A 23,710-nucleotide genomic window follows, 5' to 3' on the forward strand; every position below is an offset into this window, starting at 1 on the left:
TGCCCTTCCGACCAGCTGACCTGTGGGAACAGTTCCTTTATTCAGAGGCTTTTCATGCCATTTATATATGTATTTTATTGTATAAACTAAACAATCGATTAATCATAATACAGTCAAAAGTATGAAAAAGAAATAAAAACTTAATACTCCCACTATTCAAAACAAGCAGCATTAACCCTGGTGTAGTTTTTGCATGACTTTTCTCCCTCCATGAGCAACACAAAGGTAAGATGAACTGTAACCCTGCACGCCCCAGCTCCCTGACTTCCTCGCTCACTGTGTTGTAAACGTCCTGCAGGGATTTTTTACCGGCTGGGTGGCCTACAGCCAGAACTGGCTTAACCATTTCTTTCCTGCAAGGTGGATATTTAGGGCATTTCCAATTTTCTGCTGTTGAAAGTCTTAGGGAGCAAAGAGTTCACAGGTCAATGGTTCCCTTCGCTTTGAACTTCTTTGCAGACCGCTCACTTGACCGAAGCTGGAATTTGCTCCCATAAATGTAGGAAACGAAGCCATCGATTTCCACAGCAAACACACAGTTTAGTTTGGGAATAACTGGGGGGAAAAAAAGGCAAGAAAAAATCCTGGCAGTAAGCTCACTTTATGCAGAATATCAGTCATAAAATGGTTGTATTACAAAGATTAAAATAAGCAAATAGGAAATGGGGAGACTCACAAAGGTAGCACCACCAAGATTACAGGGAGTTATTCTGCTATCAGGCCATTTTATTCACATTTTGGTAGCACCACCAAGTGGTTAAGTGCTACAGCTGCTAAGCTAAAGGTCAGCAGTTTGAATTCATCAGGCGCTCCTTGGAAACCCTACGGGGCAGTTCTAACCTGTCTACAGGGTTGCTACGAGTCGGCATCGACTCAACGGCAATGGTTTTTTTTTTTTTTTAACTGAGATTTTAGGCAGTTATTCTGCTATAAGCCCAATTTATTCACATTTTAAATACAAACCAAAAAATACCAAACCTGTTGCCATCAAGTTGATTCCAACTTACAGCGATCCCATTGGACAGAGCAGAGCTGCCCCATAGGGTTTCCAAGGGGCAGCTGGTGGATTTGAACTGCCGACCTTTTGGTTAGCAGCTGAGCTCTTAACCACTGCGCCACTAGGGCTCACTTAAGCCCTGATTTTCAGGGTCAAAGGCTATAAACTAAACTCTCAGAACCAGAAACTCCCAGAAAGATTGCCAGAAAAAGCCTTCCCCTACAACTTTCAGATGGACTCTTGGCTTTATGTTCAGTGAGGAACCCTGTACCCCACATTCTGAGGTTTAAAATGAGAGCAGAAGAACATGCCAGAAAACAGAAGGAAGTGGGAAAAACCAAGCTCAAAAATTAAAGCAACAAAACCTCCAACAACTGGTTTTGGGATCTTGGATTTGTGGGCAAGGGGGGGGTGTGGAAACATACAGACTGGTGGCCCTGTCCCTGCTGGAGTGGCGCTGTCCAGGCCCTGGGCTCACACCTGCGGCCCCGGGACTGTCACCACCACAAGCTCTCCTTTTGCTTCTTCCCAGCTACCACCTGTTTCGCCACGTTCCCTGGAGGAGGCAGCGGCCTCTGGGGCGGGTTGTTGTTGCCGTTGAGTCTATTCTGACTTATGGCGACCCCGTGTGCAGAGCAGAACTGCTCCACAGGGTGTTCAAGGCAGTAGATCTCCAGGCCTGTCTTCCAAGGTGCCTCTGGGTGGGTTCAAACTGCCAACCTTTCAGCTAGTAGTTAAGTGCTTAACCATCTGTACCACCAGGGACTCCTTTTGGGCAGACGGTTCCAATCCTGGGGCCCAAACAGGTCTTGGTCTTTGAGGCCCAGCCCGGCAGCCCTTCCTTTCCCTCAGCCACTTCTGCCTGGGGCTGCAGGCTTTGCTCACCAGTGCCACCAGGGAGGGCGGTCGGGTCAGTAGGTGTAGCAGTCTGTGCTGATCTGAGACACCAAATAGGCTCCTCGGGGCCACAGTTCAGGGGTGACAGAGCGGCCAGGGAGGCCTCAGCCCACAGCCCACAGCCCCTCAGATGTGGTTTTGTACCTTTCAGGCAGTCTTCTTTGGTGACAATTTTGAAGACATGCTTTGTTTCCTGTAGAAGAATTCCGGTAACTCCCACGTATGAGGGGCATTTGGATTTTGTGACTGCAAAGGAAAAGGGCCGTTCAGGGAACCCCAACCAGCCAGGCATGTGAGGGCTTGGGTGCTTGGGCCCCACGGTCTGAGCTGGCAGAGGAAGAAAGAGAGCACCTGGGTCAGGCACACTGGAGCTCCACACCGGCAGGGATCAAGCTGGGTGAGAGCCCGGCCTTCCAATCCCTTGCCCTAGGGCATTTGCAGCTTCTGCGCTGCCTATTACAAGGTCCTGTTTGCAGGGTCTGTGGCCATGTGTGCTTGGGGCAGGACTCTGGGCTGCCTCTTACAAGGTCCTGTTTGCTGGGTTTGTGGCCATGGGCACTTGGGGCAGGACTCCGGGCTGCCTTTTACAAGGTCCTGTTTGCAGGGTCTGCAGCCAAGAGTCCACATACTGTGACCAAAGCACCACCGAGACTCATGGTAAGGTTGCCTGGCAAAGGCAAGTCTTACCTGGAGTATGTGAATTAACACCGTCCATCTCGCACTTCCCACCACTTGACCCCACAAACTATGTCTGGAATGGGAGTCCCTCGCAGGGCCGCCAGCAGCCCCTCCCCTCTCCTGACCCACACCTTACTCCCCTCCCCAGATGCTCACTGGGTGTCTACTGGGCCGGGCACTGCTCTAGGTAAGAGCCGGGGGCACAGCAATGAACCTGACAGCCTGGCTCCTGCTCTCACAGAGCTGATGTTCCAGTGGGGGAAGGGGAATATCTGCCAGACAAGCAGTTCTGCTCCTGACAGCAACAAGTACTGTGAAGAAAAGGGACATGGGGTGAGGGCAGGGGTCCCCTTAGGCCATGGTGGACCCTCAGGGAACTGACATCAGGGCTGAGACCTAAATAAAGAGGAGGAGTCAGCTGTGAACACTCAGACCGCTCTGGGCAGGGGGAACATGCCAATGCACCAGCCCTGAGGCCGGGCCACGCCTGGGGAAGCAGGAGGCTGCTGTGGTTAGACCTGGTGCCCAAGGAAGGCAGAGGCCTGGCAGGGTGCAGCAAGGAGGGGGAACTGTGCTCTAACATGACAGGAAGCCACTGGAAGACTTTAGGCAGGGAAGTGACAGGATCTGATTTCTGTTCTAAAACCCTCACTCTGGCTGTTGGTAGGGGAGCAATAGTGTGTCGGCAGGGAGAGGGTAATCCAGGGGCGGAGACGGTGACTTAGATTTGGGTGCAGGGACGTGAGGATGGGTGGGAAGTGGGGGTGGGGGAAGAAGACACCTGGGTGCCCGCCAGGTTTCTGGCCTGAGTGAGCGGGGTAGACAGTGGTGATGACTAGCTATGATGGGAAGACCAGGGGAGGGGAGGCCTGGGGAGAGACCATGAATTCTGCTTTGGGCACGTATAGTCTGAGGGGCTGTCATGTGGGCTGTCATGTGGGCAGTGGATGTGTGAGCCTGGCGCTCTGGGGAAGGGTCTGGGTGGAGATGTCCACGCAGGACCTGTCCGTCTACTGTTGCTCCCTGAATCACGGGACTGGACTCAAGATGCCAGGCCAGGGGTGGGTACCAGCAGCCACTGTGCCCTTTGGGATACTGACGGGGTCCCCCTATGGGGGAAGAGCACAGAGGCCACTGAGAGTGTGTCCAACAGGCAGCTACAATCACCCTCAGTGCTGGTGACCTGGGGTACCTTCATCACTCACATCTGTGTGGAAGGGACAGGCCTACCTCTGAGACACAGGTGCCACATTGAGCACTGGGGTGACCACGTACTCGCAGGCAAATTACCTGAAATCACAGCGCCATGGAGATCTGCCTTGAGCAGCTTGGCCTGAATCATCTGTGGCTGCCTGCAAGGGAAACGGGATCCCTCGGTTGATCCCAGGAGACAGAGTCCTGAGGGAGGCAGACTTCTGCAGCCGGGCAAGGTGCTGGCTGTCCTCAGGCTGCACGTACAATGCAGACCCTAAGACCTGCACTCTGCCCCAGTGTGCGAGCCTCCAGAAAGTCAACTCACGTGTCTGCCTTGAGACCGTTGCACAGGTCGCGGATGTACTGCTTCCAGAGCTCGTGCAGAGGGAGGAAAAGGCTGTATCTGTGGTCAGGTGAGAAATGGGCAAAAGGTTAGGTGGGCTGAGTTTGGGGTTATAGCGTCCACAGGGTGGCCCCTCAAGAGCACAGAACTTGACTCTTTGGCCAGGACCATGAGCCAGGACCCACTGGGCAGGAGGTGCAAATCCTGGTTCTGTGGCTGAGGTCTGACCAAAACCCAGGAGCTCAGCACTCGGCCCTCAGGCCCTCGCTGCCAGAGCCCCTCCAGGCTGAGCTTCTGCTAGTGGCCGGAGGCGGGGGGTGTGGGTCGCTGCTGGAGCCCCTCCAGGCTTATATTCTGCTAGTGAGGGGAGGGGTCGCCTTCACCCCTCTGTGTCCCTTACCGCTGGTGAGGCACACCGTGGCAGCTGGAGCCCCAGGAGACGTCTCAGACCACGAGCTGGCGTTCGTCTGGACTTCTCCTCGTAAGAGAGAAGCAAACGCCAACCTTGTGTAAGTCACTGTGAGTCTGAAGATTTGTGTTCTGTGAGGCTGAACTCAGTAAACGCTCAGTGAACAGAAGGTGTGGCTGATAGGCAGGTTCCCATGGAAGGTGATGGGTCTGCTGTGAGGTGAGTGAGCAGGTGGTAGGAAGAGGGCAAGGAGGGAGGGCCCCAAAGGACCTCCTCCGGGCCACTCTCTGAAGGGATCTGTCTACATGAAGCTGCTGGCTGGAGAAAGGAGAGCCACAAGCTAAAACCCAAAGTGAGCCCTCCTGCGAGGATGCCAGCCAGGCGAATCCAGGGCAGGAAGCAGCCCTTGCCCCACCCAGAGCCCAGCCAAGTCGTGAGAAGCACCACATTTCAATCATCTTCTGAAATGTGCAGGCGGTGTGGCTACAGACTGCCAAGCAAAAGCCCAACAGTCGTAAGACAGGCAGACTCAAGACTGAGCCGGGGGAATGGCGTGTCGGCTGGGGAAGGAACGTGTCCTCCCACAGTGGGTGATGCATCCCTTTCAGAAACTTCGAAACGTGTGGGCAGTATCCTTGTTTGGTGGTGAAATCCCAGTGGGTGACACTGTCTAGCTATTAAAACCTACAGAGATGTGTATTAAGGAGTATCAGTTCCTCTCTCCTGTCTAAGAAAGCTGAGAGACAAATAGCCTGTTGCCATGGGTAACAGCCTCACTTATGGCACTGGTCTTATTAGTTAAGGCTAGGACCAATGCCAAACAATAAAAGTCCCCAGTCCCACCGAGCCTTGCTATGAAAAGCCAAATCCAAACAGTACAAACTGGTAAAGGAAGGCTGCCCCCTTGCGGCAGAAGAGGGAGAGGCACCCTTAGTCTGAACAGACCAGGGACTGCCTACTCAGTCGCTGGGCTTCTGAAGTCCACACTCAGGGGAGAAAGCTCAAGCCACCGGGGCTAGAAAGGCATAGGAAAGGCTCGGCTTACCTCTGTTGTTCTGGTTTAATGTCAAACAGCCGCAGCTCCCTCCTCTGCCTGGCAGAGAGGCCTTTGGATTTTTTTTTCTTCTCCTTGCGCTTTTGGCGAGTGAAGTACTCCAGGACGACGGCCTTGCGCTGCAGCTGGTCCTCGAGGGCCTCCTGGCTCATGCCGGGCAGGCTGCGCTTCAGGAAGGCCTGCACGAAGGCCTCGGCCCGCTGGGCTCCCGCCGGCTGCAAGACGGGTGGTGTTCATGGCTCTGGTCCGGCAGCCCAGGACCCCGTGTGCCACCGAGGCAGCAGGTGTGACCACCTTCACTGTCCCACCTGTCTGCCCACTGCCCGGCGTTTGCCTCCCACAGCTGGTAAGATCGGCAGGCAAATGCCAATTCAGGACCGTGTCTGCCACAAAATCCAGAAAGCCAAATCTGACCTCCTGACCTGCTTCTCTGAGGTTATTCTGATGAGGAAGAAACACTTTCTATTTGGGAGGGAAAGGATTCTCTCGTCCTTGCCAAGGAGACAGCTTCAGAAACATATGACAGAGGTAGTTAATCAGCCACAGCCAGGTGCAGGCGAGCTCAGAGCAGACCCAAGCCATGGCCTTGAGGGATGAACACAAGAGAAAACAGCACGACTGGGGCGGGGGCTTTGACAACACGCCCACATCACGGCCCCCCATACCTGGGTTTCCACTGCTGTGGATGCGGTACAGTGATCTACAAGAGGCCTGCTCCCTCATCACTCGGGGAAGGAACTGCCTAGCGCATCTCAGGCCCACACGCTCTCTTCAACATACAGCAGATGTGTCATGCTCCCATGAACGAGCACAGGCGCTTACAAAGGACTTCTGGGTAAAATAACTGTCACGACTAGGTGTCATTCTTGAGAGTGCGCATGCCTTACGTCCTCATCAGGCAGCAGGGCCTTTACCCTCTTATCTGCCACAGCCCTGTAGAGCACTCTCTATGGAGCCCCAGCTCTCACCTGGGCTTTTTCTGGTCTAGTGGAGTCCCTGGGTAACACAAACAGTTAAGTGCTCGACTGCTAACTGAAAGGTTGGCGGCTCGAACCCACCCAGAGGTGCCTTGGAAGACAGGCCTGGTGATTTGCTTTCGAAAGGCCACAGCCTTCAAAACCCTATGGAGCGCAGTTCTGCTCTGCAACACATGGGGTCGCCATAGTCAGAGTCAACTCACAAGTGGTATGGCTTTTTATTTGGACTAACCAGGCTGTAAACACCTTACGGCTAATCTGTCAATAGTAATCAAGCCCTCCCCTCATGGGGGGAAGAGGGAATGAACACCTTTGAGGCAGCCCACAGTGAGGACGATAAGAACTATGCCTGCATGGGGCCTTTCGATGCTGCCTAGGAGTTAACTGGGTATCGTCACCACTATTATTAAAGAGAAAAATTATTTGGTTTTTAAAAATACCTAATTGGTCCTCTTTCAAAAGGAAGACAAATGGAAGTATACCAATCTTCCAGAACCTAGACTTCAAGGTCACTCCGTCATCATGAGTCGTAAGTGGAGCTTCTGCTGAATTGACAAAGCCTGTCTGAAGATCCACTTCGATGCCAGTTATGAAATGTGATGTGCCTGCCTGTAAAACAGGCCAGGGACGAGGTCAAATGATGTGCTCACCAGGGCAAGTTTCAGGCGGATGTGGCCTGGAGTTCCCTACACAGCAGGGATGACAGAAGATCAGGGTCCCAACTAACTGAACTTTTACTTTGGCACAGCAGGGAAGGAGGCCAGCATATGGAAACAGGCCGTGAGAACCACAGGCCCTGGCCGAGCCCAATATGTCTGCCAGAAAGATGAGGAGTGAGTCGGGGGAGGAACATCTACGCCAGTGTTAGAGGCGCTGAAGCAACTGAGCCATCTTTGCCATGACCCGTGTCACTCTCAGACTCCCTGCCAAGCACCATACCTGAACATCGAAATCCTTTGCCTCCTTCGGAGAAAAGGCATGGTAGATCACACCTGGAGGAGTAAGAAAAAAAAAAAACTAAGAAATCACCAATTCCTCTTGGGTATGGCCATAGACCTAAGCCTTCTCCAACTCTGAAAATAACTATGCTTAGTTGAGTACGAAAGAAGGTGGAACGTTACAGAAGAGCTGAGCCTCAAAGCCTTCTGAGGTGCCTCTTACCCTGCTCTCTGGCTACGTCTATTCTAGAAGTTCAAGGGTGTGGTTTAAATCAGTGCTTCTCAGACCTTACCCTGTGTAGGAATTCTGGGGATTTGACTAAAACGTAGATTCCTGGGCCCTACTCCCAGACCCTGTATTTCTTTTATTTTTTGTTAAATAATTTTTATTGTGCTTTAACTGAAAGTTTACAAATCAGTCTCTCATACAAAAACCCCTATACACCCTGCTACACACTCCCAAATACTCTCCCCCTAATGAGACAGCACGCTCTCTCCCTCCACTCTCTCTTTTCATGTCCATTTCGCCAGCTTCTAACCCCCTCCACCCTCTCATCTCCCCTCCAGGCAGGAGATGCCAACATGGTCTCAAGCGTCCACCTGATCCAAGAAGCTCACTCTTCACCAGCATCCCTCTCCAAGCCATTGTCCAGTCCAATCCACGTCTGAAGAGTTGGCTCTGGGAATGGTTCCTGCCCTGGGACAACAGAAGGTCTGGGGCCATGACCACTGGGGTCCTTCCAGCCTCAGTCAGACCATTAAGTCTGGTCTTATTATGAGAATTTGGGGTCTGCATCCCACTGCTCTCCTGCTCCCTCAGGGGTTCTCTGTCAGGGCAGTCACAGGTTGTAGCCGGGCACCATCTAGTTCTTCTGGTCTCAGGATGATGTATCGCTGGTTCATGGGGCCCTTTCTGTCTCTTGGGCTCGTAATCACCTTGTGTCATTGGTGTTCTTCATTCTCCTTTGATCCCAGTGGGCTGAGACCAATTGATGCATCTTAGATGGCTACTTGCTAGCGTTTAAGACCCCAGACGCCACTCTTCAAAGCAGGATGCAGAATGTTTTGTTAATAGATTTTATTATGCCAATTGACTTAGATGTCCCCTGAAACCATGGTCCCCAGACCCCTGCCACGCTGGCCTTCAAAGCATTCACGTTTATTCAGGAAACTTCTTTGCTTTTGGTTTAGACCAATTGTGCTGACCTCCCCTGTATTGTGTGCTGTCTTTCCCTTCACCTAAAGTCACTCTTATCTACTATCTAATTAATGAATACCTCTCTCCCACCCTCCCTCCATACCCTCTCTCGTAACCACAAAAGAAATGTTTTCTTCTCAGTTTAAACTACTTCTCAAGTTCTTATAATAGTGGTCTTATTCAATATTTGTCCTCTTGCAACTGACCCATTTCACTCAGCATAATGCCTTCCAGGTTCCTCCATGTTATAAAATGTTTCACAGATTCCCCACTGTTCTTTATTGATGCGTAGTATTCCATTGTGTGAATATACCATAATTTATTTATCCATTCATCCATTGATGGGCACCTTGGTTGCTTCCATCTTTTTGCTATTGTAAACAGTGCTGCAATAAACATGGGTGTGCATGTATCTGTTCGTGTAAAGGCTCTTATTTCTCTACGATATATTCCAAGGAATGGGATTGCTAGATCATAGGGTAGTTCTATTTCTAGCTTTTTAATGAAGTGCCAAATCAATTTCCAAAGTGGTTGTACCATTTGACATTCCCACCTGCAGTGCAGAAGTGTTCCAATCTCTCCACAGCCAATCCTACATTTATTATTTTGTGTTTCTTGGATTAATGCCAGCATTGTTGGAGTGAGATGAAATCTCATTGTAGTTTTGATCTGCATTTCTCTAATGGCTAATGATCGTGAACATTTCCTTATGTATCTGTTAGCTACCTGAATGTCTTCTTTAGTGAAGTGTCTCTTCTTATCTTTTGCCCATTTTTTAATTGGGTTATTTTGTCTTTTTGCCGTTGAGTTTTTGCAGTATCATGTAGATTTTAGAGATCAGGCGCTGATGAGAAATGTCACAGCTAAACACTTTTTCCCAGTGTGTAGGTAGTCTTTTTACTCTTTTGGTGAAGTCTTTGGATGAGCATAAGTGTTTGATTTTTAGGAGCTCCCAGTTATCTAGTTTTTCTTCTACGTTCTTTATGTTTTCTATACTGTTTATGCCACGTATTAGGGCTCCTAACGTTGTCCCTACTTTTTCTTACATGATCTTTATCGTTTTAGACTTTATATTTAGGTCTTTGATCCATTTTGAGTTAGTTTTTCTGCAGGGAGTGAGGTATGGGTCTTGTTTCATTTTTTTTGCAGACGGATATCCAGTTATGCCAGCACCATTTGTTAAAAAGACTGTGTTTTCCCCATTTAACTGTTTTGGGGCCTTTGTCAAATATCAGCTGCTCATATGTAGATGGATTTATGTCTGGATTCTCAATTCTGTTCCATTGGTCTATGTATCTGTTGTTGTACAAGTACCAGGCTGTTTTGATTACTGTGGCGGTATAACAGGTTCTAAAATCAGGTAAAGAAAGGCCTCCTACTTTGTTCTTCTTTTTCATTAATGCCTCATTTATCCGGGGCCTCTTTCCCTTCCATATGAAGTTGGTGATTTGATTCTCCGTCTCATTAAAGAATGTCCTTGGGATTTGGATCAGAATTGCATTAAATGTATAGATCGCTTTTGGTAGAATAGACATTTTATAATGTTAAGTCTTCCTATCCACAAGCAAGGTATGTTCTTCCACTTACTTAAGTCTCTTTTGGTTTCCTGCAGAAGTGTACTGTAGTTTTCTTTGTATAAGTCTTTTAAATCTCTGGTAAGATTTATTCCTAAGTATTTTATCTTTTTGGAAGCTACTGTAAATGGCATTGATTTGGTGATTTCCTCTTCGATGTTCTTTTTGTTGGTGTAGAGGAATCCAACTGGTTTTTGTATGTTTATCTTGTATCCCGGTACTCTGCTGAACTCTTCTATTAGTTTCAGTAGTTTTATGGAGGATTCTTTAGGATTTTCTGTGTATAAGATCATGTCATCTGCAAATAGAGAAAATTTTACTTCTTCCTTGCTAATCTGGATGCCCTTTATTTCTTTATCTAGTGTAATTGCTCTGGCTAGGACCTCCAGCACAATGTTGAATAAGAGTGGTGATAAAGGGCATCCTTGTCTGGTTCCCAATCTCAATGGGAATGTTTTCAGGCTCTCTCCATTTAGGGTGATGTTGGCTGTTGGCTTTGTATAAATGCCCTTTATTATGTTGAGAAATTTTCCTTCTATTCCTATTTTGCCGAGAGTTTTTATCATGAATCAGTGTTGAACTTTGTCAAATGCCTTTTCTGCATCAATTGATAAAATCATGTGATTCTTGTCTTTTGTTTTATTTATGTGGTGGATTATATTAATTGTTTTTCTAAATGTTGAACCATCCCTGCATACCTGGTATGAATCCCACTTGGTCATGGTGAATTATTTTTTTGATATGTTGTTGAATTCTATTGGCTAGAATTTTGAGGATTTTTGCATCTATGTTCATGATGGATATAGGTCTATAATTTTCTTTTCTTGTGGTGTCTTTACCTGGTTTTGGTATCAGGGATATGGTGGCTTCATTGAATGAATTTGGTAGTATTCCATCCTTTTCTATGCTCTGAAATACCTTTAGTAGTAGTGGTGTTAACTTTTCTCTGAAAGTTTGGTAGAATTCTGCAGTGAAGCCGTGCAGACCAGGGCTTTTTTTTGTTGGGAGTTTTTTGATTACCTTTTCAATCTCTTCTTTTGTTATGGGTCTATTTAGTTGTTCTACCTCTGTTTGTGTTAGTTTAGGTAGATAGTGTTTCTAGGAATTCCTCCTTTTCTTCTAGGTTTTCAAATTTGTTTGAGTATAGTTTTTCATAGTAATCTGATATGATTCTTTTAATTTCAGTTGGGTATGTTGTAATATCGCCCATCTCATTTCTTATTCGGGTTATTTGCTTCCTCTCCTGTTTTTCTTTTGTCAGTTTGGCCAATGGTTTATCAATTTTGTTGATTTTTTCAAAAAAACAACTTTTCGTCTTGTTAATTCTTTCAATTGTTTTTCTGTTTTCTATTTCATTTAGTTTAGCTCTAATTTTTATTATTTGTTCTCTTCTGGTGCCTGTGGGTTTCTTTTGTTGCTCTATTTGTTCAAGTTGTAGGGAGTTCTTTGATTTTGGCCCTTTCTTCTTTTTGGATTTATTGACATAAATTGGCCTCTGAGCACCGCTTTTGCTGTGTCCCAAAGGTTCTGATAGGAAGTGTTTTCATTCTCATTGGATTCTCTGAATTTCTTTATTCCATCCTTAATGTCTTCTATAATCCAGTCTTTTTTGAGCAGGGTCTTGTTCAGTTTCCAAGTGTCTGATTTCTTTTCCCTGCTTTTCCTGTTATTGATTTCCACTTTTATGGCCTTATGGTCAGAGAAGATGCTTTGTAATATTTCAATGTTTTGGATTCTGCTAAGGCTTGCTTCATGACCTAATATGTGGTCTATTCTGGAGAATGTTCCATGTGCACTAGAAAAGAAAGTATACTTGGTTGCTATTGGGTGGAGTGTTCTGTATATGTCTACGAGGTCAAGTTGGTTGACTGTGGTATTTAGACCTCCCGTGTCTTTATTGAGCTTCTTTCTGGATGTCCCGTCCTTCACCGAAAGTGGTGTGTTGAAGTCTCCTACTATTATTGTGGAGCTGTCTATCTCACTTTTCAATGCTGATAAAGTTTGTTTTATGTATCTTGCAGCCCTGTCACTGGGTACATAAATATTTATTATGGTTATATCTTCTTGGTGTATTGTCCCTTTAATTATTAGTGTCCTTCCTTATCCTTTCTGATGGATTTAACTTTAAAGTCTATTTTGTCAGAAATTAATATTGCCAGTCCTGCTCTTTTTTGATTGTTGTTTTTTCCATCCTTTGAGTTTTAGTTTGTTTGTGTCTCTAAGTCTAAGGTGTGTCTCTTGTAGACAGTATACTGACGGATTTTTTTTTTTAATCCATTCTGCCACTCTCTGTCTCTTTATTAGTGCATTTAGTCCATTTACATTCAGGGTAATTATGGATAGGTATGAATTTAGTGCTATCATTTTGATGTCTTTTTTTGTGTGTTGACAGTTTCTTTTTCCCACTTGATTTTATGTGCCCAGTAGATTTTCTTTATATATTGTCCTTTCCTCATATTTGTCGTCGTTGATTTTGTTTCTGCTGAGTCTGTATTTTTCCCTTGTATTTTATTTTGATGAGTAGGATAGTTTGTCTCCTTTGTGGTTACCTTATTATTTACCCTTATTTTTCTAAATTTATAACTAACTTTTATTTCTTTGTACTGCCATATCTTGCTCTCCATATGGAAGTGGCATGATTACATTTCTTAGTCCCTCTTTATTATTTTAATGTTTTCTTCTTTTATGTGATAACATTGCCGTTACCCTGTGTTGGGCTTTTTTTTTTTTTTTGGATTTCCCTGTCTGGGTTGACTTCTGGTTGCTCTGCCCCGTGTTCTAGTCTTGGGTCAATACCTGCTATTATTGATTTTCTAACCAAAGAACTCCCTTTAGTATTTCTTGTAGTTTTGGTTTGATTTTTACGAATTCCTCAACTTGTGTTTATCTGGAAATGTCTTAATTTCACCTTTAAATTTAAGTGACAGTTTTGGTGGATATTTGATTCTTGGCAGGCAATTTTTTTCCTTCAATTTTTTAAATATGTCATCCCATTGTCTTCTTGCCTGCATGGCTTCTGTCGAGTAGTCCGAGCTTAATTCTTATTGGCGCTCCCTTGTAGGTGACTTTCCTTTCATCCCTCGCTGCTCTTATAATTGGGTCCTTATCTTTGGTTTTGGCAAGCTTGATTATAATATGTCTTGGTGACTTTCTTTTAACATCTACCTTATGTGGAGTTCGATGAGCATCTTGGGTAGATATCTTCTTATCTTTCACGATAGCAGGGAAGTTTTCTGCCAACAAATCCTCAACAATTTTCTCTGTATTTTCTGTTATCCCTTCCTGTTCTGGTACTCCAATGACTCTTAGGTTATTTCTCTTGATAGAGTCCCACATGATTCTTAGGGGTTCTTCATTTTTTAAAATTCTTTTATGTGATTTTTCTTCAAATACATTAGTGCCAAGTGACTTAACTTCGAGTTCAGAAATTCTATCTTCTATTTGCTCATTTCTTCTCCTCTGACTTTCTACTGAGTTATCTAATTCTGTAATTTTATTGTTAATCTTCTGAATTTCTGATTGCTGTCTGTCTATGGATTTTTCCAGCTTATTAAACTTTTCATTATGTTCCTGAATAATCTTTCTGAGTTCTTCAGTTGCTTTATCTGCGTGTTCCTTGGCTTGTTCTGTGTATTGCCTCATTTCCTTCCTGATGTCTTGAAGGGTTCTGTATATTAAACTTTTGTATTCTGCATCTGGTAATTTCAGAAATGCCCTTTCATCTAAAAGATCCCTGGATTTTTTGAAAGCCTGTTGAGGTGATCCTGGCCTGTTTCTTTATGTGACTTGATATTGACTGTTGTCTCCGAGCCATCTATAAGTTATTGTATTACTTTATGCTTGCTTACTGTGTCGTAGCTGCTTGCTTTGTTTTGTTTTGGTATACCCCTATGGGTTGCTTGAGTGAGCTAGCTTGATTATTTTCGCCTTTGGAGCTCTGGTGTCCTGTCCCCAGCTGGCTAGAGCTGTTATCAGGTATATCAGTCTAGGAGTCCATTCAGTTTTCTTGTATGAATTCAGCTCAGGTTTCCAGGTAGCTGATATCAAGTGTGTGGTACAGGCTCTGTCCTACAGTCTTAGAGGGGCAGGGGTGATTGGCGTATATATCTGCATCTGATTGCAGCAGGGGGTCACGCTCTGAACAAGGCAGGGGCTGAGAGCCGACCCCCAAGTGTCTCTAAGGAATACGCATCTCTGTTCCCTAGAGCGTGCTGGTGGGTGGGCTCTGCAGAGGGAGCACGGGCACCCAAAGATTTTGCTGTAAGGACTGGGAGGTACCAGTTATCCCTGGGCCCCTGTCGTGGGTGGCTGGGTGACCCAAGTGGAGCCAGCAGTCCTTAGGTCCCTGTTGTGGGTAGATGATGACCTTGTTCAATAGCCAAAGCAATGTCAAATGTCAAACACCCACCTCTCCAGTGCACCGATGAAATGGTTGGAGTTTGCCAACAAGGGCCTATTTTTCCCGAAATAGGCCCACACAGGTCCATGCAGAAGAGAAAGGTGCTCAAGGTCCACAGTTTATGCCTGGACAGGAGCCACTTCTGTCCTGAGCTCCCCCCGTTAATGGAGCTAACAAATTTTCTTTTCCCCCCAGTTGGAAATTTTTTCCTTCCCCAAGGCCAGGAGGATGGCTCCAGGTGTTCACCAGGGTCTATCTCAGGCCCAGGGATTCAGCTGCTGAAGCTGGCCTGGGGGCGCGGGGGGCACGGTAAAATATACGCAAGTACTTAGCTTTTGCCGAGAGCGCCCTTCTGCTCAGGTTCAGGAGGTGTGAGGGGGCTGTGTAGCTGGCTGCTTCTCCCTATGGAAACTACGGCCGAATGCTAGGACCAGCCTACCGCCGCTGCTGCTCCAGGAATGGTGCCTGAGGGCTCCCTGCGATTCAGGACCCAGAACTCCTCTCCGCTTCTGAATGGTCTCTTCCTTCCCCTGCCCCCCGGTTCGTTGTCTAAGCTTGCCTTTGATTCTCAGGGCTCCCAGCTTGTGACAAATATACTCATTTCCCTTGTTTTTTCGGGTCTCTGTTGTAAACAGGGCTCCACGGAAGCGTCTGTCTATTAGGCCATCTTGGCTCCGCCTCCTCCAGAGCCTGTATTTCTAACAAGCTTCCAGACGCTACGGCAGGTCAGGGGACCACGCTTTATGAGAGGCATGGTTTAAAATACCATAGGTTAGAAGCTTGAGCAGTTGCTCAATATGCCTACTGAAGTAACTCATTTAAGTCACGGGAAATTGCTGTCCAGGACACAGATGGGTGGAAACACAGTCAATCCTCATTATTCACGGATTCCGTATTTGTGAATTCACCTACTTGCTAAAATTTATTTGTAAACCCAAAATTAATACTCGTGGTGCTTTTGCAGTCATTTGTGGACACGTGAAGAGCAGCGAAAAATCTCAGTCATCTGAGGCTCACATCTCCAGCTGTGGTTGAACAAAGCGACACTCTGTCTCCTTGTTTTAGCTCTCATACTGCATCCTTTTCATGATCTATTTAGTGGCACGTTTCACATTCGTGTGGTTTTTGTTGGCCCCCAAGTGTAGTGCTGAAGTTCAGTCAGGTGTTCCCAAGTGCGAGGAGGGTGTGATGTCCCCCATGGAGAAAATACGTGTGTCAGACACGCAGGGAGTTATAGTTCATGAATTACAGTTATCGTGCTGCTGGCCATGAGTTCAATGTTAATGAAACACACATAAAACAAAGTTAGGTACTGATCAGCCGACAAAATGTGACCACAGGATTACGGGAACCTAGCCTCGTAGCTCCCCTGGGAACTACGATTCAGCATTCCCTAACTGAGGGTTTGAGGTGACTTTATTGAACATTTAAAAGAAAAAAAAAACTCATTGCTGTTGAGTTGATTCTGATTCATAGTGACCCTAGAGGACAGAGTAGAATTGCCCCATAGAGTTTCCAAGGAGCGCCTGGTGGATTCAAACTGCTGACCTTTCGGTTAGCAACCATATGTCTTAACCACTATGCCACCAGGGTTTCCTTATTGAACATAACTACCTCGAATAATGAGAACTGATTGTACTATCTTTTGGTGATTGTAAGATTAAAAAAAAATGTTTTTCACATTTTAACATCTAGGAAGTTGCAATGTGTCATATAATTGATGGTGTCCTAGAACTGATGACACAGTCATTCTTTAAACTCAAAGTGTATGTTGATTAATGTGGTTTCAACCTCTAAATATGTCCACGCTCCTGTTTCTTACCTCATTTGTTTCAGTAGAAAACTGTGGCATTGGAGGCAGAATATGGATGCGAATGGAGTAAGAGCAAGACACAGGCTTGGCTTAAGGGCCAAATGACTAGACATCTTGGTTTGCACTACACTCTATAAATTCTATCCCTGTTCCCTTGTGCTTCCCTGGGTTCATGTTTGAACGGTCAGGCCAAGGTGGTTACAGGTTTTATATACGGGGTCTAGTTCTCCCTCATATGGGAGATGGGGATTATAACCTGTTTGTAGAGCCTGGGACCCCAGGAATCATCAGCTTTGCTTTACCTGTCACAAGTGTTTAGCAGGAGACTTGAAAGTCTTTTCTGCAATCATACACAACAAAGTGTAACTGAGCACTCATTACTTGCCAGCACCTGATTAGAAGCTACAAGTTTTATTTCATTAATTTTCAAACTACCCTTTAAAGCAGTTATTATGCATGTTATGCCCATGAGAAAACTGACGTTCAGGTTTGACTTGATCACACAGGTAGGAGTGGGAGAGATGGACCTCAAAATCCTGACCCGAAGCCCAGCCTCAGCAGTGTCTACACTCATTTGCCTATAATCGCCTTGGGTGCTTCTTTCCTCCTTCGCTCATCTCTCCTCTGCTGGATTCCCAACGCCTTAGGTTAGTGACATACTTCCCCAGCAGGTTCCCAGCGCTTTACACCTGACAAGGATCGTTCACGGCAGGCTGGGCAGGTATCAACATCAGTACCTTACCGAAGGCGAAACCAGGCCACAGAGAGGAGCAAGTAGTTGATTACTGTCACCCAGAGGAGGGGTGGCCAAGTCTGACCAAAGCTTTGGAGCCTCCACCAGCATGACACACCAATGAGCAGCCCGCCTGGAGAACCTGCCTCCAGCTCAGACATCAAGCCCGCACTCCGGGACTCGGTTTCTCCTAAGTAAGGTGGGACAATTCCCGTAGCAGCTCCGTTCGGACTCTGCAGCGACAGGTAGCCCAGAACCATGTTCCCTACGAGCACCAAGTCCCCGACCCTTTATATTCCCACCCTTCTCCGATTTCGTGGCCCCGAGCCCCGCTTACTCTTCATTCTTGAATCTCTTCCGGTGCGCTGTGATGACGTCTCCCTCAGGCGCCGCTCACTCTTCTCTCCACTTTCTTCAGCAGCGGTCGGCACCCAAAGCCTCTCTCGTCAAAGTTTGCGGCGGACAGGATCCTTCTGCCGGGGCTGCGCGGGACGCGTCACCGAGAGACTGACACGCTCCCACCTGCAGCAAGAGTCAGACGCACTCGGGGATCGGAGATGGCGCCTCTCGTGACGTCACTGACGCACGCCGACGTAGGGTGGCGCATGCGCCTCGGCGCCGCTTCGGCGGCCGGGAAACGTAGTAGCAGCTCCGGTTCTTGTAGTCTTTTCAGGTCGTGGTGCACGTAGGCCGGGGCAGCCAGGATTAGTAGGGTTGTGGAATGCCTGCTGAGGTCTGAGGCAGAGCCGGGCGAGAGGATAAGAGGGAGACTGGGGACCCGGAGAGGGCAGACATGGGACGGGGGTGTTGATGATGGGAATGGCGTCTACGGGGCCCGCAGTCAGTGCTCTCTGTAGACCAGCCAGGTGGCAGCCACTGGGGGCTAGGGACGCTGACCTGAAATAAGCAGCTTAGCCTCTAGTTCTGTCTCTGCTGCTAACTAGCTGTATCATCTCGCTTAAGGTACTCCCCGTCTCTGGGCCTCACTTTTCCTATCTGTCCTGTGAATGGAGTCGGACTCGATGGTCTCTAGAGCTTTTTTTTCTCTCAGTTTTTTTTTTTTAATTTTTATTGTGCTTTAAGTGAAAGTTTACAAATCAAGTCAGTCTGTCATACAAAAGTGTATACACAGCTTGCTGTCTACCCCTAATTGTTCTCCCCGTAATGAGACAGCACACTCCTTCCCTCCATTCTGTCTTTTCCTGTCCATTCTGCCAGCTTCTGACCCCCTCTGCACTCCTGTCTCCCCTCCAGATAGGAGATGGCAAGGTAGTCTTATGTCTACTTGATCCAAGAAGCTCATTCTTCACCAGTATCATTTTCTATCCCGTTGTCCAGTCCAATCCCTGCCTGAAGAGTTGGCTTTGGGAATGGTTTCTGTCTTGGGCTAAGAGAAGGTCTAGGGGCTGTGACCACCAGGGTCCTTCTAGTCTCAGTCAGACCATTAAGTCTGGTCTTTTATACAAGAATTTGGGGTCTGTGTCCCACTGCTCTCCTGCTCCCTCAGGGGTTCTCTGTTGTGCTCCTTGTCAGAGCAGTAATCTGTTGTAGCTGGGCACCATCTAGTTCTTCTGGTCTCAGGCTGACATAGGGTCTGGTTTATGTGGCCCTTTCTCTGAGTGCTTTTGTGAGACCCTTTGGGAGAGGGTCCAAGTGTGACAGGAAATCCTGGTACTGACCCCTCAGAAGTGCCCTGGTACTGTCCAGAACTGTGGCTTAATTTCTTCAAAGTGCTGGGTCTGGGCTGGGTGCAGTGCGGGAGAGCAGAGCACTGTTCTTCCTTCCACCAAGGCTGTTCAGGACGCACCACCTGCAGAGTGACAGGCTCCTACATGTAGCTGGGGTGGAGGCATTCTGAATCAGTGGTTTTCAACCTTGAGTGCTGTATAAACCCCTTTTCCAAAACCAAAAAACCAAACCCGCTGCCGTTGAGTCGATTGCGACTCATAGCGACCCTACGGGGGGAAAAATGCTCAGGGAACCCTGAGAATATGTCCACAGACCACAACTTGAAAAACATTGCCTTCAAAACTTCCTCGGTTGGTGACTGGTGCAATTTAGATCTTGAAGACAGGCCCTGAAATGGAGTGGCAGTTAGATGGCTTATCCAGATATATAGGCTATTGTCAAGTTGGCAACATCATTTAAACAAACATTTGCTGAACTTGCAGATGCCTTGAATAGTTAGGAGTCTGTGGGAGTTTGAAGAAGTCCTTTTGGGGATCCATTCAATGTTGTTGGACAAGCGTGAACTTTGAAATAGCAGTGTGAGACAGCAGGAAATAGAAACAATTTCAGTGTTACAGCCTCAAGAGCAGCTCCCAGTAGAAGGTGGTCCTCTGTTTTTGATAGCGTCTTTCCTAGGTTTATAGGACTCTAAACTCCCAGTTGACCCTTTCTCAAGTAGCCGAGGCCGCACTGGATGACTGCCAGTTTTTGTTAGATTTTTGGTCTTAGTGTGTTGGGGTGGCGGAATGGGCAGTCCTGGAGCTGCAGTTATGCTGTGGTCACCTGGCTAGTAAAGTTTTTTTTAAAAAAGCAAACAGAACACTCTATTGTCTTCAGAAATAATTATGTACATATATACCCTGTAAGGGTATTTGTGATTGTCATCTATAATAGCAGAAATCTGGAAACAACCTGATATCCACCCATAGTGGATTAGGTCAGTGAAGTTTGTGCAAATTAGTTAGGTGGATTAATTAAATGACTGCATTACAATCACGGGGGAAGAGCCCTTGGCCTCATCCCTAAAAAAAAAACAACAAAACCAAACCCATAGTGACCCTATAGGACAGAGTAGTACTGCCCCATAGGGTTTCCAAGGCTGTGAACTTTATGGAAGCAGACTGCCACATCTTCCTCCCACAGAGCAGCTGGTGGGTTTGAACCACTGACCTTTTGTTCAGTAGCTGAACCCTTAACCACTGCCCCACCAGGGCTCCTTAGTTTATCCAATAGCCTGTGATAATACAGTGGAAAAGTATTCTTTCTGCACCCTTTCCTCTGCTTTTGGAGCAGAGAAAAATATTATTTCTAGTAGCATTTCCTGCTGGTCCTTTAAGTATAAAGAAAGGTAATGATCCTGAAGAAATACCAGCAAACCTGCAGTGAGAATACAGAAGGCTTTTGCAATGCAATGGACCACTTTTATGTGGCCTTTCTTGCCCTGGTCTTGGACTCCCACCAAGTGACTGGGTGGGACTGGGCAAATAAGGTGTTGATGACCCACCTAGGGGATTGGATAGCTTGGTAATAATGCAAGTAAGGTGCATGACACCCTTGTGGGGATGTGACCATACACATAAGGTGTGTGGAACCCTAATGAGGGTATTGGTCAATTTTGCCATCCCACTAGGCTTAAAATGAGCCATCCCAGAGGCAGAAAGGGGCGACCTTACCATCACCAAGAAAAAGAGATAGGAATGGGTCATGTCCTTTGGACCCAGAGTCCTTGTGCTGAGAACCTCCTAGATCCAGGAGACAGAAAGAGCTGTAACACCAGAGACGGCACATGATGACGAGAATCAGTGGCAGCAGAACCAGGAGACCAGTGCAAGATGGCACAGTGAGCTTCCTGGCCCATGGAGCAAGGTAGTTGCAGTGGCTGTGCTGAGGGAGAGAGCTGAGTGCCTTCAGGCAGGAGGCTTCCTGGCAGAGTGGATTACCCCGGTACTTACTGGTGGATCTAAAGAGCTCCTTAACACCTGCCTGAGCAGGGCAGAGGCTGGGCCAAGGGCCAGAGAGAGGCCTGTCTGTGGGCATGGCTGAGAAGAGGCTGTCCTGGTCAGAGAACTATGTCCTGAGTGTTCCTGATCCTGAGTTGTCACCTGTTACCTCCCAAATAGCCCCACAGTCGTGAGTATTGCCTGTGAGTTCTGTGTGGCCATTGCAACAAATTATCAAACCCAGCAGAGAAGTAGAGAGTGCCGTGGGAGGGACGGCTGGTGTCAGAATTGATAAAGAAGTTGGAGGGTAGAGACATGTCTGACCTCTTCCTTATAGCAGTCGGCCTGGGGCTGTTGATCTTGATTTCCTCCCCAGCCCTTGTGAAGTTCGGGAAGGTCAGATGCCACCCCCGCTCCATGCCATTTTTACAGCTTTGTCTTTGGTGAAAGCTGAAATCGTCCAAATTAGAAATGTCGACTATATTATATATGCCGCACATATAAAATATATTTATATAAAAATATATAAAGGATAATTATATATATGTGTGTGTGTGTGTGTGTGTGTGTGTTTTAAATAAACATTTGAAAGGGAAGAGGCCTTTGCTGCTTTTCTCCAACAAGAAGGTCTGGTGCCTGTGTGATTAAGTTCTTGTATGTAAAACGAGGTTGACAACAGGACCTGCTGTGGAATGGGATGGGATGTTGATGGTGGGAGCAGGGTCTGGGGCCCCTAGTCAGCGTTCTCTACAGATCAGCTGAGGTAGCACCCACTGTGCGGCAGCAGCACTGGACTTGGAATAGGCGGCTTAGCTTCCAGTTCTGTTTCTGCTGCTAACTATCCATGTGACATAGTGGCTTGGAGCACTCTGAGGTGCTGTGCATGGTAAAACGGCCTGGCACAGACAGCACACTTTAAGAGAAGATAGCCACCCTGGCCTGCATCTTCACAAAGATGGAGCAGTACCCAAAAAAGGTTATAAGCTCCCTTGCTCTTGCTTTGCCCTTGATATTTACCCTGGTCCAGGAACGGTGTTGGCTTGACAAGCTAAGCTGGGTGTCTCAGGGGTGGATGTTCAAACACCTGGACGTGGTGGCGCCAGCAATCATTCTTTGGGTTCCATAGCGCCGTGGGCGACTATCCCCTCAGAGAAGAGGCAGTCAGGGGCTGGTCCAAAAACTGGCCCTTTCTGCCGGGTGGTGTATTTTCTGGCCATGGGAATCAAAGGCCTGAAGTTGGCAGAGGCCCACATATTGACCTTCTGGTCCAAAGGCAGCACTGCACCCTAATCTCCAAGTCCCAGGAACAGCAAATGTCAGTTTAAGACAACCGTTTGGATTCTGAAAAGCCAGAACCATAACACTTGGTATATCTGGTATTTCAGCCCCCGAAATCCAAATTTCCCCAGTCTTCTGACCTGCAGGAGTCACTCTTTGAGGCCACCTTGGTCCTAAATGTGTAAAATACAATTATAATAGAGTCCAGTTCCCTGAGGGGCTCTACTCACCTGGCCCATCGAGGTGAGCGTGGCTTTGGCCTGCATGGGTGGAGTGTTTGGGTGACATGAGGCTCTTGGGGTCATAAGTGATTTCCTTCAGTGTATGTATGGGGTCATTCCTCAGGCACCTGAGGGGTCTGCAGGCTGTAGGGGGCATGAATCCCACCCACACTTCCTCTCACCTGTTCTGACCTGCCTTTGACTTTGAGGAAGCCTTCAGTGGTGTGAGATCTGTGTGTTTACCTGTTAGTCCATTCTGGCCCCAGATATGGGCAAGCGAGAGGGACAAAGCTGATGGGAAATCACTCTGAACTGGAATGGGGACAGGGGTGGAGGCAAAGAGATCTTGCTTTTCTGTGCTTGGATCCCAAAGCCTTCAAGACAGCTGAAGCCAGAGGGGACCAGAAACTATTTAAACCTGCAACTGACTGGTTGACCCCTGATTCAGTGACGCCACCGGCTGCTCAGCATCATTGCCCAGCGGAGGAAAAGGTGTGCCCTTCCTGGGAGGCGGAGATACCTTTGTTCTTCTCCAGTCTCTACTGTTCTTTAACACACAACATCCAGCTTACGTTAAAAAATAACATAACACAAAGAAACAGAAGACTATGACCTGTAATTAAGAGAAGCAACCAATTGCCAGAACAGAACCATAGATGACGCAGATGTTTGAGCTGGGCCTCAGAAATAGCTGTTAGTGATAGGTCAAATAACTTAGAGGAGAAGAGGTTCGGAGTGGGTGAATGGATACGGAATTGCAGCAGAGAAATGGAAGTTCCAGCACTGAAAGATCCTCTCAGTGTTCTTTGTGGTGGCAAGTGCCTGCCTGCTCAAACTTAACAATTTCAAAGTGCTGAGAGCACTTCTCAGACCACACCCACTCTTCCCTTTCAATCACCTGATAAATATTTATTGAGTTTCCACAAGACCCGAGGACTGTCAGTTTAATGAAGCAAGCCCTAGTGGCGTGGTGGTTAAGAGCTCAGCTGCTAACCAGAAGGTCAGCAGTTCGAATCCACCAGCTGCTTCTTGGAAACCCTATGGGGCAGTTCTGCTCTGTCCTATAGGGTCGCAATGAGTCAGAATCGACTCAACAGCATCGGGTTTGTTTAATGAAGGGAGCCTTGGGACTCTTTGCTGCCTCCTGCAGCCCTAGGAGGGAGGTGGTCCTGGGAAACTGTTCTCTCTGGGCCCTGAGGGCCACTGCACACTGCCTGGAGCCCTGTGCAGAGTTTCCACCTCTGAATAGCTGGCCCTTGGGAGCCATCAGCTGGAGAAGGCTCCATAGCAGGTCTGGGCCCTGAATCACTTTCTGGCTCCTCAGTGCTGAGGCCAGTCC

General features: G+C 47.4%; 1 protein-coding gene across 2 annotated transcripts; it reads right to left on the bottom strand.

Moving 5' to 3' along the window:
- Positions 1-139: 139 nt before the first annotated feature.
- POP4 (POP4 homolog, ribonuclease P/MRP subunit) lies at positions 140-17,798 on the bottom strand. Of its 2 annotated transcripts, none has more exons than XM_010596128.3 (7): positions 17,542-17,793; positions 7,489-7,541; positions 5,564-5,787; positions 4,092-4,169; positions 3,863-3,924; positions 2,039-2,140; positions 140-555 (listed from the first exon to the last, which is right to left on the bottom strand). In XM_010596128.3, exons 1-7 carry the CDS (start codon positions 17,546-17,548, stop codon positions 419-421), a joined length of 663 nt encoding a protein of 220 aa, XP_010594430.1. In that variant the 5' UTR covers positions 17,549-17,793; the 3' UTR covers positions 140-418. The 2 variants fall into 2 exon arrangements, with proteins under 2 accessions (XP_010594430.1, XP_023411432.1); XM_023555664.2 differs by lacking the exon at positions 140-555 and adding an exon at positions 2,729-2,883 and having other exon boundaries at positions 2,035-2,140; positions 17,542-17,798.
- Between the last annotated feature and the right edge of the window lie 5,912 nt (positions 17,799-23,710).

Source organism: Loxodonta africana, chromosome 21 (genome assembly GCF_030014295.1).
Source record: "Loxodonta africana isolate mLoxAfr1 chromosome 21, mLoxAfr1.hap2, whole genome shotgun sequence".
Taxonomy (NCBI): Eukaryota; Metazoa; Chordata; class Mammalia; order Proboscidea; family Elephantidae; genus Loxodonta; species Loxodonta africana.

Coding starts and splice junctions, on each gene's coding strand:
- POP4 (XM_010596128.3), bottom strand. Junction 5,788..7,488: donor CAAAGGATTTCGATGTTCAG/GTATGGTGCTTG, acceptor CCCGTCTTGCAG/CCGGCGGGAGCCCAGCGGGC. Junction 3,925..4,091: donor AACGGTCTCAAGGCAGACAC/GTGAGTTGACTT, acceptor TTTCCCTTGCAG/GCAGCCACAGATGATTCAGG.